The sequence below is a fragment of the Aplidium turbinatum genome, chromosome 2 (genome assembly GCF_918807975.1).
Source record: "Aplidium turbinatum chromosome 2, kaAplTurb1.1, whole genome shotgun sequence".
NCBI classification, from domain to species: Eukaryota; Metazoa; Chordata; class Ascidiacea; order Aplousobranchia; family Polyclinidae; genus Aplidium; species Aplidium turbinatum.
In genome coordinates, this window is record NC_137473.1 from 47045219 (window position 1) to 47059162 (window position 13944).

General features: G+C 36.0%; 1 protein-coding gene across 4 annotated transcripts; it reads left to right on the plus strand.

The window, feature by feature from the left end:
* The first annotated feature begins 4094 nt into the window (after positions 1 to 4094).
* On the plus strand, positions 4095 to 10550 carry LOC145764503 (serine hydrolase BPHL-like). Of its 4 annotated transcripts, XM_082576121.1 has the most exons (8): positions 4509 to 4565; positions 4736 to 4775; positions 5602 to 5708; positions 6221 to 6387; positions 6809 to 6962; positions 7265 to 7422; positions 7800 to 7906; positions 8707 to 10550. In XM_082576121.1, exons 2-8 carry the CDS (start codon positions 4738 to 4740, stop codon positions 8813 to 8815), a joined length of 840 nt encoding a protein of 279 aa, XP_082432247.1. In that variant the 5' UTR covers positions 4509 to 4565; positions 4736 to 4737; the 3' UTR covers positions 8816 to 10550. The 4 variants fall into 4 exon arrangements, 3 of the variants coding, with proteins under 3 accessions (XP_082432246.1, XP_082432247.1, XP_082432248.1); XR_014288485.1 differs by lacking the exon at positions 4736 to 4775 and having other exon boundaries at positions 4095 to 4565; positions 7739 to 7906; positions 8707 to 8845; XM_082576120.1 differs by lacking the exon at positions 4736 to 4775 and having other exon boundaries at positions 4095 to 4565.
* Positions 10551 to 13944: the final 3394 nt, after the last annotated feature.

Here is a 13944-nt window from a genome sequence, read left to right on the forward strand (position 1 = left end):
CTTTAGTATTGTTACTCTGCAACATGCAGTTGGACAACCATAAAAAACCCACATGGTCATTTAGACCTCCAAACATAGGGTAAACAGGCCATTTTGCCTGGAAGGGTTTTTAGACCCTCATGTTAATGGCACCACAACTCTTAAACTCAATTTGACAGCAGCAAAGTTTTCAAATAATCATGTTTCAAACAAATATTCTGATTAGTCTGAGTGTCACAAGCATACGAAAATTGAAAAAAAACACTTGTACGGGACAAAATATTAAGTTTTGGTGAACCACCTAACACCCATGCAGTAAAAAATGTTGTTTTTTTTGTTGAATTGTGTGTACTTTATAATGAACCAGCACAGCAATTTTTTGTCTTTCAATCCATTAACAATTTAAAAATCATGGGGCTCTGAAAACGGCATAAATTGTTATATGCTACCTCTACAAGTCAAAAACGAGGCTGGTACAAACCCTTTCATTTTATCAAGCTTAATGTGGCCCTGGTAAAGTTCATCCAAATTTTGTGATATTTTACACAATTGATTTTTTCTAAGGGTAGTACAACTTGAATATACTGCCATGAGAAATTTTTGATGCACCCTAGTGCAAATGCAACATAGGATGCTACTGGGAACGTAGGATTGAAAATGGGATAAAGGACGTCAATCAAAAATCTACAATACCTTCAAAAAAATACTACATCAGGTGGAAAGAAAACATTGCCAAATTTGAAATCTATCAAAAAACTTATTCCAGAATGGATCCTTTCAAAGGACCCTAAACATTTCCATGATGCACCTTTTAAAGCACTTGGTGAGATTAGTATACAACCGCTCAATTAAAACATTGATTATATGAACTTATGAAGTAGATATAATATCACTAAAGGCCAAACGTTCGGCCTCCGGTCAAAGAATTGCAACTTTGAAGATCCTGTCTCTGGCCAAAATGTTGCTTCCAGTGCATTATTACTAGCAACATGTAAAATCAATTCAAAATCACATTAAGCAGTGTTATACATGGACTACGTTACTGCACAATACAGAAACATGAACATAATCATCACAATCAGGGAAAAGAAATTCAGGCAGTTGAAAATTGGATTTATAAAAGAATACTAAAAATTTCTTACACACAAAAAATCAACAACAAAATTGCATTATAATGCATTCCAACATGATCATTCAATCTGTTCTACAAACAATTAAACCGAAATATTTTTGCTACATGATTCAAAATAATTCTATTCAAAGACATCTCCAAAAAGGAAAAATGAAAGAAAAAGACGCAGACCACAAAGCACTTTGGCTAATGATATTGAAGATCTGATTATACAGGATTTGATTATAAAACTTTGTTTTTATTTCTGACCAATACAATAAAAAAAAATATGACAAACATAGCAGAAGGTTTAAAAAAGGTAATAGCGTGGCTGAAATCTGGTACGGTAATTTCTTCTTCAAAAATATAAACAGGCTTTTCATCTGCTTAACTTTTTGTTGAACTATTCAGTTTGCTGTTGCTTTTGTATTTTTGTGAAAAAAGACTTTTTCTGGCAGTAATAACAAAGGAAGTGGCTATTTTTCCACACTTAATGCCATGGTTACAATCAGGTGTTGTCAGAGTTAGGATTAAAGTTAGGAAAGGTTACGGTAAGGGTTAGAGTTAGAGTTAGAAAAAAGATTAGGGTTTGATCTTTGCCCAGAATTAAAAAAAAAGTCAAAAATGCAAGTTTTTATTTTCAACAGCTTTAAACTTTTCTCAAATTAGGGCTGAATTCCTTATCTGACAACGCTATTGAGGCTATTATTACACTATTTAGTGTAAATATAGCCACAGCCAATGCAATAACAAAATATGATACATAATTCAGCAGTATAGGCTACTAAGTTCAGTGACCATAACTTCAATTACTTTAATTCACCGCAAAATTTCACATATTCCTTTCAATCCTTCAATTGAATTGCAAAACTAACCAAAGTAGTGTAAGAGTCAAAAAACAACCATAAAATAAATCCAACCACATCTTGTATATTGGCAACACAAAGTTTTTGTCATATTGAGATTATATCTTTGACTGACTTTTGTTGTGCCTGGTTACACCAAACTGTGGACAATCAAATGTGTGCCAAAAAACAGTGATTTCTAATGTAATACGAAAAAATATGTGTCTTTTGAAAGACATTTTTGCTTAAATTATAGTTTATGACAAAATGATGTGTTAAATAAGATTGATAGCTAAGATTTGAAAACATGGTGTAATTTTGTGGAAATTGTGGCATCTAGTGAAATCAATCAATCATTTTATTTTTTGTCATTAACGCGTCTGGGACGAAAAAGATACTAACTACAAAAATCGATATAAACCTACCAGCACGTTAACGAACGGGAAAAGGTGGCAAAACCTTGAAAGGTTTAAAACGTGCCTGAATGAAAAGTTATGTAGTAGGCTATATGTCAGCAGTCTGGTTTTAAGGCTAAGCATAGCACAGATATGTGTGTTTACCTGCTAAAGCAGACCATTTCTCAGTATGTTAAGCATGGAACCCCTGTGTAATGTGTATTCTGTATATTTAGACTCGTCCAAAGCGTTTGACAGAGTGAATCACTCTTTGCTGTTTTTAAAGCTGATTGAACGGTCTGTTCCCATATTGTTTGTACGTTTATTGTTATTCTGGTACGCCAATCAATGTATGACAGTAAAGTGGGGAGGTCAATTCTCCCAGCCATTCCATGTGTCTAATGGGGTGAGACAGGGTGGTGTATTAAGTCCATATTTTTTGCTTTGTACATGAATGATTTGTCGTGTGAGCTGAATAACCTTGCCGTAGGATGTAGGATGCTATGTTAGGAATTCCTGTCTTAATTATATACATTATTTATGCAGATGATGTATGTTGTTTTGCACCCAGTATTAAGGGCCTGCAAAGAATTATTGATGTGTGCCAGCAGTATGCTATGTTGCATGACATTATATTTAATTGTAATAAAACTGTTGGAGTTATGTTCAAAACCAAGTTCTTAAAACCTGATTTCCAACCGTTTGTTTATCTGGGTGATGAAGTGTTCTACCACTGTCAAAAACGTATTATTTCGATCCTACTGTATGCCAATGTATGGATCTCAGCTGTGGTGTAAATATTTTTCTTACAGCATTAATCATCTACGTGTAGCGTATAATAACAGCTATAGAATTACATTTCATCTTCCGAGACGTATAAGTACCGTATAAGCTCTGTGATGGTAACTAACAAAATTACGACGTTTCATGCTCTCCTTTGTAAAAGTATATATAAATTTACTGATCGCTGCTTTAACACATCGAATACGTGGATTCAGCATTTGATGAATTCCAAGTGTTATTATCAATCTGCTTTCTTCCAGCATCGTGATCGTGCTCTCCAGCCTGAAACTTGTGGTTAATATTTGTGTACTACCGATAGCTGCTACTCGATTTCTGTGTGGTGTTGTATTTCGTTTTCTTTGTGTGTTTGTATCCTATGGACCAATTCTACTTGTGTCTGAAACAAAATCCAAAATAAAATAAATAAAGTTTATATCGATTTTTGTAGTTAGTAGGCTATCTTTTTCTTAAATATAATGTTTTGTCGCTTAAACCTTTTTTGTAGACCTCTGCTATGTTTGGCATATATTGTTTTTTTGTGGTGATAGTCACAAATAAAAACAAACTAAGCTGAACTGAGATTTCCGGTGACAACTCAAACCTATTTCAGAATTCAGATTTCAGAATATGGCAACGCTTCTCTGTGGCAAGTAAGGATGCCACATATTTTTACATTTCCAACCGAATTGCTACTAAAAAGTAGCCCAAAAAATTACAAATGTGCGCAAAATATAGTAAAAATAGAAAAATACGAAAAAAAATTGTACCTGCTAACAATTTTTCCGCAGGCCGCAATTCTAAAACAGAACTAGCCAAAATTCTGCGAGGAAAAAGTCAGGAAACTGGCAATCTTGGTGGTGAATGTCTTGCAACACTGGTCACACCAATGAGAAGTTACGTTTATCGTGACGTAGTTTGCTGCATCAGCAAGTAGCAGCTAAACAAATTCGTTTTCAGTTCAGTTTGCTTTGATTTCTGACCATCACAACGAATAAACAATATATGACAAACATAGCAGAGGTCAAGAAAAAGGTAGAAGCGACATTAACTTTTGTGCAAAGTTGTTTCGATTGGTCAGAAGCTGTGTAAGAAGTGGATACGAAATTGCAACCACTTTTATGAGGTTTTCAAGCAAATTTTTTTAAATTTCCCCAAACCATCAGGATCTTGGAAAATGTAGCTGTAAACATCTCTGAAGTGTAGTGATTTCTGTCATCACTTAGCATTAATAGATTTACAGTATACCGTATCTTATACAAAGTGGTCAATTTTAGAGAAGAATACTTTGTTCAACACAGGCTTAATTTTCCGTAAGAGCACAATTTCGGTTGTGACTCGATTTGATGACATGAAAGCCTGTTCAAAGTTATTTCCAGTAATTGGTTACTGGTCAAGAAGTATAGCCACAACTAAAAACCACTTATTACCATCATTACTGGCATCAACAGCAAGGTACCATACTGTGAAGAAACTAGGCCCTTTGTATTTGCATGGTTATTAGAAACCAAGTTGCTTGTTTATAAAACGTACTAGAGGCATCTGCATATCATAATTCTTTAGTATAGTTAAAAAACCAAATGTTAAAAATATACTGTATATATATTGATTAAATTATTTTTCAGAAATGAGCAAAGCCACCAAATCTACTTGTTTACAGTTAAAGTATGTAATAGTGCACAGTAACATGATCTGTCGTCTCCTAAACTAGGTTAGTCAATAACTCCTCCAACACGAAATTTGACTGAGTGAACTGAAGCGGTTGTCTCCGAACAACCTGTCTATTGCTGCGTACTGTACTGGTCAACTTTGAAAATTTTAGCAGAGAGAATCCTAACACATAAACCAGCAAAATTATTCATCGCAATGTAAAAGGTGTGCCTGCTTTTTCTCACAAATTAAACTCATAAACACACAATGAGAACCATATCACATAAACCAGTAAAATCATTCACTGTAATGTAAAAGGTGTGCCTGCTTTTGCTCACAAATTGTCTCGATTTGTGGCTGAACATCAAATGAGAGCGGTTTGATAATCAAGTGATTGACGCAGTTAATTTTGGTCTATTGTAACACGAAATGCACATGCTCCCTTCTAAATCAATTGACATTTTGCAACTTTGTGCTACGACTGCAACATTTAAATTGCCAGATTTTTGTGCCAGACTTGCAACCCTCCTGCAGCACACGGTTTGCGAAACTGGAAGACTATAGTTTTAGTTGCTAGTGATACCATATATGGTAACTATAACACCATAACACTTTCCACAGACCTTGAGAGCATTGTTGAAAACCACTACATAAAATAAGGATTCTCGTTTAAAACTGACAAGCGTTTAACCAAGCAAGGTTTGACCCTGTTCTGACCGTTTATCTCAATTTGACCAAAATAAGTCGTCTATGTCCATATTAAGTGGTGTTTATACAATTGCAGCATAGTTTTGCGATTTATAATTGATCCTTCATCTCATTTGAGTTTGTTATTTTGCAGACGTACCATGTCGCATGGTTCAAAGATTATGGTCAATGGAGTGAATATGCACTATGAAAAACAAGGGCAAGGAAATCACATTGTTTTGCTAATTCCTGGAGCGCTTGGTAATTTGAAAATATGTAGCAAGTCTGTGTTTCATCTGTTGCAAGCACCAACAGTTTTCTTTTTAAGTCTGCTGCATAAACTAAATACCGTATTTATTTGAATATAAGTCGTACCCCAAGTTTGTGGGTAAACATTTGGTACAAAATACTACATCTTACACTTAAATAAATATGGTTACTCTTCAAGTTGTGCATGTGCAAAGAGTGGAATGGCCCGTTTCGATGAGTCCAATTCGGTGAGTCCGATCCCTTAACGGGGGATTTTTTCAATTTTTTTTTTAAATTATCGGGTACCGTAGCCTAATTATCATTGCCGTTTTAGGGTTAGGGTTAGAGGTTAGGAACTCACCGAATCGGACTCACCGAATAGTAGTAGACCCTGCAAAGAGAGTGCTGTAACCTGTAAATATAAAGAATTCTGCTCAGATTTGCTCCAGTCAAAGATCAGGAATGGCAACTCTTAAAGGTGGTTGAAGAAATTTACTTATTATGTTTTTAATTTTTCTTTTCAGGATCTGCACGAACGGATTTTACACCACAACTCGAGAAAATGAACAGAGAAAAATTTACTTTGATCGGATGGGACCCACGAGGATACGGCCAATCTCAACCCCCTGTAAAGACATTTTCACCAACGTTTTTACGAGATGACGCTGAAGATGCTGTAGCATTGATGGAGGTTGTTATGTAATTTTTTTTTGTCTTTTGTTGGGAAATACATTTAGTTTGAAAAGTAGATATATATATAAATAATATAGATAATATAATATACAATGAATAAGTATATTTTATTTAATATGTATATATATAACTGCAGACAGGACGTCACTGTTTCGACTTTAAGGTATTCTCAGTGTAGTAAATCGTACACTAAACCGTAACGCGTTATGCAGCATGGTGATTTTTCCATTTGTGGTAGGCAAGGAACCACATTTGAGTACTTTCACCCATCTTGCCAAAGTGCTCAAATTTCCAGAGCTGTGAGCTATCTGCTATATATATTATATATATAGTACTTTGCAGTCAATGAGCTAGTTACACAGATAAAATAAAATCATGCAGTATCTACTTCCCAGCTTCATATTTTATTGATGTTGCAGGCATTAGGCTATTCTTGCTATTCCATACTTGGTTGGAGTGATGGAGCCAACGTTGGTGCTATGATGGCAGCAAATTGGAGTGGAAGAGTTTGCAAACTTGTGGTGTGGGGTGGAAACAGCTATGTAACGCCAGAAGAAGTTGACATTTATAAAAGTATAACTTTTTAATCAATTGTGTTTGTCCATTACCTAAATGTTAATATTCTCTTGTCTACGTCTTTTCCAAAAGTTTTGTACTGCTAAATCTTTGGTGCAGAAAAATTTCCGTAATTCAAATATGTTTTATGCTTTGACTTAATAAAACTACTGTACTTTAACCTTCACACTTCAAACCAGCAATTGTGATCCTAAGTTGGTTTGATGTTGTAGAGATGTTGTTATAAGTTTTTGAACTGGAATACCATTTTTTGTTCTGCAAAAGAGACTTTAAATTGAAGAAAATTGTATTTTCTCAAGAAATCCGAGATGTATCTTTATGGAGTCCAGCCATGAAAAAGCCAATGATTGATGTTTATGGAGAAACAGTCTTTGAGCAACTCTGGCATAACTGGGTTGATACTTTTGCTAAGCTGGGAGAAGAGGCTGGTACGGGAAACATTGACCTGTATAAGAAGGTAAGTTTGCTAAGTATTGTTTAGTTTTTTTTGTAAGTTACGAAGTATAATTCATATTTATCATACATCATTACCTTAAGCATAAGCCTTGCATGTTTCTATCAATTTTTAAATCGATTCGGAAAGCGATAATACTGGAAGACGTTAGAGATTGAATTATGTTGGGGTCCGACTCTTGTGACCATGAGAAGTGGAGATCCGATGTGCAATCTGCCATGCGTGCATTTCCAGTCATCTGGAGTTGGGCCTACCGTTCTAGAAATGTCCCATAAAGCCTGAAAAAACAAAACCCGATGATCTTCTTCTTGCGTTAAAGGCACTGCCGATGATGATGATATTTTTATCAACTTTGAATGGTGTAAACATTCTTGCTTCAGGACTTGGAAAAAATAAATTGCGACACCTTGATTCTGCATGGCGATAAAGATCCAATGGTACCAGCATTCCAATGTGAGCACCTTCATAAAAACATTAAAGGTTCAAGGTCGGTAGGCAGTGTTTTCAGACTATTTGTAAAAAAAAATCCAAAATTGTCACCCCACTGGGGTTTATTCTAATCAAATTTATGAGGGCCCAAAATGTCGACACTAAACTGATGTTCAGAAAATATTTCGAAAACTATACTGTTTTCATTTTCAATGCCATTAAATGCCAGCAACCCCTGGTGACGCTGAGTTCTAAGTTAAATTGCGACCGACCTGTCAAGAGAAGAGGTAATTAAGACACTTTTCTTGTAACTTGGTGTTTTCTGTTAGATAATCTCATTTAATAGCATTGTCCACCCCGTCAGCTTAATGGTTGAGCGCTTGACTCAAGTTCACGGGGCGCTGGTTCGGCTCTCGGGGTGCACGCTTGAGCAACGCATTTCAGAACTGCTCCTTATTTCAGCGGCACTTAGTGGATAGAATAATTTCCAGGCTACAACGCTTCAACAACAATCGAAAAACTTCACTCTGTCGATCTCCATAACCGGCCCTGCGTCTAAAGACTTTTCATAAGTATGCGAAACTACCAGGAATAACCAATCGCTTTGTCAGTCGGAGGATATAGATTCAAAACCAACCACTCACCCTAAAATGTTACAAAAAGTTGGGTTTTGTGGTTTTGTTTATACGAAATTCATACTTTTGACTTTCAAACGGTCGATAGTTCAATTTCATCAGAATATGATTGTGCTTTCATTTTTCACGTTTTTGTTTCTGGTTTTAATCCTATTTATATGACGTCGCAGGTGTTAAATCTTCTCTTATCTTACCACATTTAGTTAATCTTTTGATTTTTTAGACTTGTACGTTGGCCCGATGGAAAACACAACATTCACATCAAGTTTGCTGATCGATTTAACAAAATCGTGGAAGAATTTCTTCTGCAAAAAGTACCTAGTTATATGTGATACTATTATTTTTGCTGCTTTTCAAAATGATGTATTTTCTATAATATCATGTTAATCAAACAGTGCTTCCACTATGTGGTGTATAGAATTATAGAATTGCTAACGAAACAAGAATATCAAAGAAAAATGTTCTTTAAAACTGGTCTGGATTCTTGTATTCTTTTTCAATTCAATATGATGTTTTTGTGCTGCTGAAAATTACGTTGAGCCTCTTTTGTCTTTATTGTTCCACCCTTCAATGCAGTTTATTCTGATTGCTGGAATTTTTATAGTGTATGCAACTCATGTATTTATCGTGATTTTAGTTGTGATGTTCGGGTTCAAAAACAACATGAAACAGTAATTATAAACTTGGTGCGTTAAAGATTTAAAGGGCCTATTATTAAGGGGCCTATATTAATGCATTGACTTCTGAAATAAGGTAAAATGCAAGCATTAAATCTTATATATTGTAAATGAGTTAAGTTAAGGGTTTCCAGGTTGGATAATCATTCTTAGAAAGCGAACCATCACAGCTAAAAAGTTAATACGGTAACTCCTGAATTAAAGTGTTTGATGGTTGTTCATGCCATACACCCCTAATTGTTTGGCGCAAAAAATTGTGTCAAATGTTACTCGCTGAAAAATCAGTGAGTAAGGTTGTTGTTGTGCAATTTTTTATTAAGCATATAATCCATCGAATTTGTTTCAGTACAATCCCACATGCGGTACACTGGTACAATGCACAAAAGCATAAACCAAAAAACTTTACATTTGTTCATGTTAAATCTACTTCGGGGAGGCACTCAAAACACATAGCCCAGCCTACGGTTATCCTAGACGCTGTCTTTTATACAACCTTGACTTGGACATGTCATTGCGCACTTCACTTCATCGTTATTGTAAAATATGTGGTAATATTGTAAACATCTTTCTCCATTTTGTGTCAAAGAAGCTTGGTCCTTATCTTTTAATATTGCAAAACAATAATATTTAAGTGCGAAGTGGTGGCAAAAAGGACCAATAATATTTGTATTAAGCTTCATATTAAATCATTCAACTTAAAGATAGTGAGAGATGACTTTCGTTTTGACCACACTAATCCAATTTAGTTGTGATTTGTAGTGATGCACCGGAAGCAGGATGTTCCGGCTAGATAATTGCAACTCTGACCGGAGGTCGCAGCTTCCGGCCTTTTGTAATCTAGTTCATACAGTCAATGTTCCAACGGATCGGTTGTATAGCCTACCAATCTCACCAAGCGCTCTAAAAGGTGCTTCATGGCAATGTTTCTTGTTTCGGGTCCTTTAAAAGGATTTATCCGGAAGTAAACTGTTGGCAATGTTTTCTATCCACCCGATATATAGAATCGTTTTTAAGATATTGAAGATTTTTGATTGAATTGCTTGATCACGTTTTCAATCCTTTATTCCCCGTAGCAGCCCATGTTGCAAATATGCAACAAAGATTTTTGAAATGTACATGATTTTGGAAGAGTAGAATGAACATTTGTGAAAAAAATGAAAAAAAAAACTTAAAATTGACACTTTATAGTTCAATGTTGCAAATTTGCTATACGTTATACTGCTAAATATTCTATGTTGGTTGTAGCGTACTGCAACTGTTTTGAAAAAAATTCAGAAAATTTGATTTTTATTCTTGGAGAGAGAGAGTTGACCAATGTTGGCAGCTTGTTTAGCCTATTCATGAATTATTGCAGTACCATAACGAATAATACAAAAAATGATTATCCATGGTCTTGAACTTGATCACAGCCACACACATACCTCCGGCCCGGAGCCAGAGGTCGTTCCATCACTAGTTAGGCTATTTTTCCTGGACTTTACGTTGCAAAAATGTGAATTCTTTTAAAGATTGTATTGCTGACATAGGCTATGTTTGTACAGTAATTTCGAATTTGATCAAATGCGAAGTTGAAAATGATAATTTTAAGGGTAATCGTGCTATTTGTCGTTGTCGAGTGGCCTAATCTTTCCTGCAGGATAGAAGCGTGGAGTTTTTAACATTAAAGTCATTTGCTTTGTAATGAAAGTCAAAAAGAGGTACCGTACTTGAAAAGTAGACCTTGTAAACATAGTTGAGATAGATTTGATAAATTGATAATTTTTATAAGCAACTTGAAAAAAAATTAACAAATCTTATTTTTAGCGATTGTTTTTTGCAAAAGAACTTTAATTGCAGCAATCCTTATCCTCGGTTTTAGAAAGTCTTTACACAAGCTTGGTGTTGATACTTTTGCATGCTTCAGAATCTTTGAATCAGAGTGCAGTGCATTGACAGATGGTGAAGTTTTTGCTAAAACATATTTTGCCCACTTTGAGCCCAAGTCGCCCCTGAATGAAGAGCTGTTTTTGATATGCCTTGCTAAAAGCACATACCCCAGGTTTTTGTAGGATTTCCTTTTTTTATACCAATCAGTGACGTATAAAGTGTTCACTACTGAAACACTCGCAGAAATCAATCGACACCACTCAAAAACATGGCTTTTGCGAGACACTTGGCATGCCTGAAGGTGGACAGAAAGATTTGCTCCCTATGTCACCGTCTTTTAAATCTTCAACCATCGAGAGTAAGCCTGGGTACCATATTCTAGCATTTTGCATTCGAAAACAAATTGTCATTATTCTGTAGCGGACGTGGTGCTCATATAAGCCTACTAGCACTAGCAGTCAGTGTGATGACGACACCCCTAGGTAGCCTATAAGTTAGTAGTGGCGAAGAGTCATCGGAGCCCCCGATCTTCATGTACAAGTGATGTTTCTGTTCTTTTTGGATTTAGTTCGTTCTTGTTGAAACACTGCGAATGTGCGATGCTTTGCTATCGAAGCGTCTACCTTTTCCTCGCTTCTACCTTTTTCTTGACCTTTGCTATGTTGATGTGTATTGTTTTGATATGATGGTCAGAAATAAAAAAAACAACTGAACTGAACAACTGAACTGATATACAGGTTCATCAATAAATAATTAACGTTACAACTTGAAACAACTGTATTTAACATCAATGTTTAGCGTTACAATGTCAATAAATTAAATGTTTCGCAATTCTATAGGCCATGAATGAAAATTTGAATAAAAGAATAACTTGGCTATTGCAGAGCTCTCCAAATCGGGCAAGCCAAGGAGTGATATTTGCAAGGACTTAAAAATTAACAGAATGTTGGTCTGGAGAACTCTCAAAAGGCACAAAGAAGCTGGAAATGTCAAAAATGGACCTGCGCCAGACCTTCAAAATTGATAAAACGTGCAAATAGATCCATTCAAAAACTGGCAAAGGAGACGAACGTGACCTATGGAATCATGTTTACAGTTCTCAAGAAGGAGTTGAAGATGAGCCCATTTAAACACACGAAAAAACAGTTGCTAAATGCCAATACCATTGAGAAAAATCTCTCCAGAGCCAGAATTCGGCTCTCACGCATTGAAGGAGGAGGCATGTACGCTTCCAAACCTTGTGTTCAGCGATGAGAACAAATTTGATGTCCAACATCATTTTAACAGTCAGAATGATCGTGCTTGGTTAAGAGATGGTGACGTGGAACCCCAGGTTTCACTCGGAGACAAGGGGCGGCATCAGTGATGGTGTGGGCTGCAGTCAACGAATCAGGAAGGAGTCCACTGATTTTTGTTGACCAAGGAGTGAAATTGAACCAAGAAAAGTACCGAAATGATATTCCTGATGCTCATTGTTGCCTTGGGCAAAGAAACACTTCAAAAAACGTAATTGGTCATTCCAACAAAGATTCTGCCTCTTCACATTGAGCTAATAGAACGCAAAACTGGCTTTCAGCCAATGTACCGTTCTTCTTTTCCAGGGAAGAATGGCCTCTTTCATCCCCAGACCTGCACGCTGCACCCCTTAGACTTTGACATCTGGTCTTACCTGGAGACAAGGTTTCGACTAAACACCACCAAAGTTTGGAAGCGCTGAAGGCTAATCTGAAAAAAGAATGGACCAAAATACCTTAAAAGAGTTATTCATGACTCTTGCAGGACCTTTTCGAAGCGTCTCCGACTTGTTATCGACGCAAATGGCGGACACATTGAGTAAAACTTCTTTTTCCTAAATATTTATTTATTTGACAATATTAAAACAATGAAAACTATTAATACCTAGCCTACTACAAAAAGTGCTCAATGCTAAGCAAAAAAGCAAAGCAGAGCGAATTAAATCAAATATAGTTATTAGTCCAGTGACGGTCTTTGGGGTGTGCAAACCGTGCGATCGCACAGAGCCCGCAATTTACTCAGAAAATGCAGTAATTTTTGTCATTTCCAATGGAAAAATTCAACAAAGGAATTTGCAACAAGAAAACATAGACACTCAACGGGTGCAACCTATTTCGTCCCCTAAAAAGATCGAGAAAAAAACAACAGAGCCGAAGTCGCTGATCGGAGTTGCTGCAAACATTTCAAAAATTTTCTAGATTTTTTCAGGAGACGAAATAGGTCGAAATTCGATTTTGTTGACATCGGACAAACGTGTCCAGTCTGAGCAGCTATCTCGGCGGACACACTAGATTTAACTTATCTGACTGAAATAGGTTGCATCCAGACTCAACATAGAGACATAGCTTTATTTCCGAAAAATGCCAAAGAAAACATGATCTTATGTTGCTATTCCACAAGACAGCACCCTTTTACAGTAATATTCATACCCAAATTTTTGTTGAACATGCTCTCAGAATGCACCAAATTCAAACTAATTTTTCAAAATTTTACTTGCAAATCGAAACTAACATGGATTATGTGTCTTTATAAACTACATCACATGGTGGCAGTAAATATTTAAAAAAGTCATCAAGATTTTAAAAAATGATAATTTTTCAACTAACCCCGCCTTCCAACTAACCCCACTCTCCCCTACCAAAGTGCCCTTGTTCCATCATCGGATGAACAGAAAAAAATCGACCGGCTTTGGTTAAACCAAAACTAAGAACTCAGTGAACGATCGCACCAAAATAGGAATGCTAGTTCAGTAACTGAATGGAGCTAAGGATACCCTACGAAAACAGCCACATAGCTACAAGTGCTTCGAACACAACGCGGAACGATTGATGTGATACGGTGCGCAACCAGAAGGTTACGCAAATTTACATGTAGGCTACATTTCAATACTACAGCAGCAGAGA

Bases quoted from the DNA above. Each gene is read 5' to 3' on its own strand.
- LOC145764503 (XM_082576120.1), top strand. From the start codon at position 4,462: ATGAAAGCCTGTTCAAAGTTATTTCCAGTAATTGGTTACTGGTCAAGA. The intron at 6,388-6,808 runs GTTGTTATGTAA...TTGATGTTGCAG, and splicing joins ATGCTGTAGCATTGATGGAG to GCATTAGGCTATTCTTGCTA. The intron at 7,907-8,706 runs GTCGGTAGGCAG...TTGATTTTTTAG, and splicing joins AAAAACATTAAAGGTTCAAG to ACTTGTACGTTGGCCCGATG.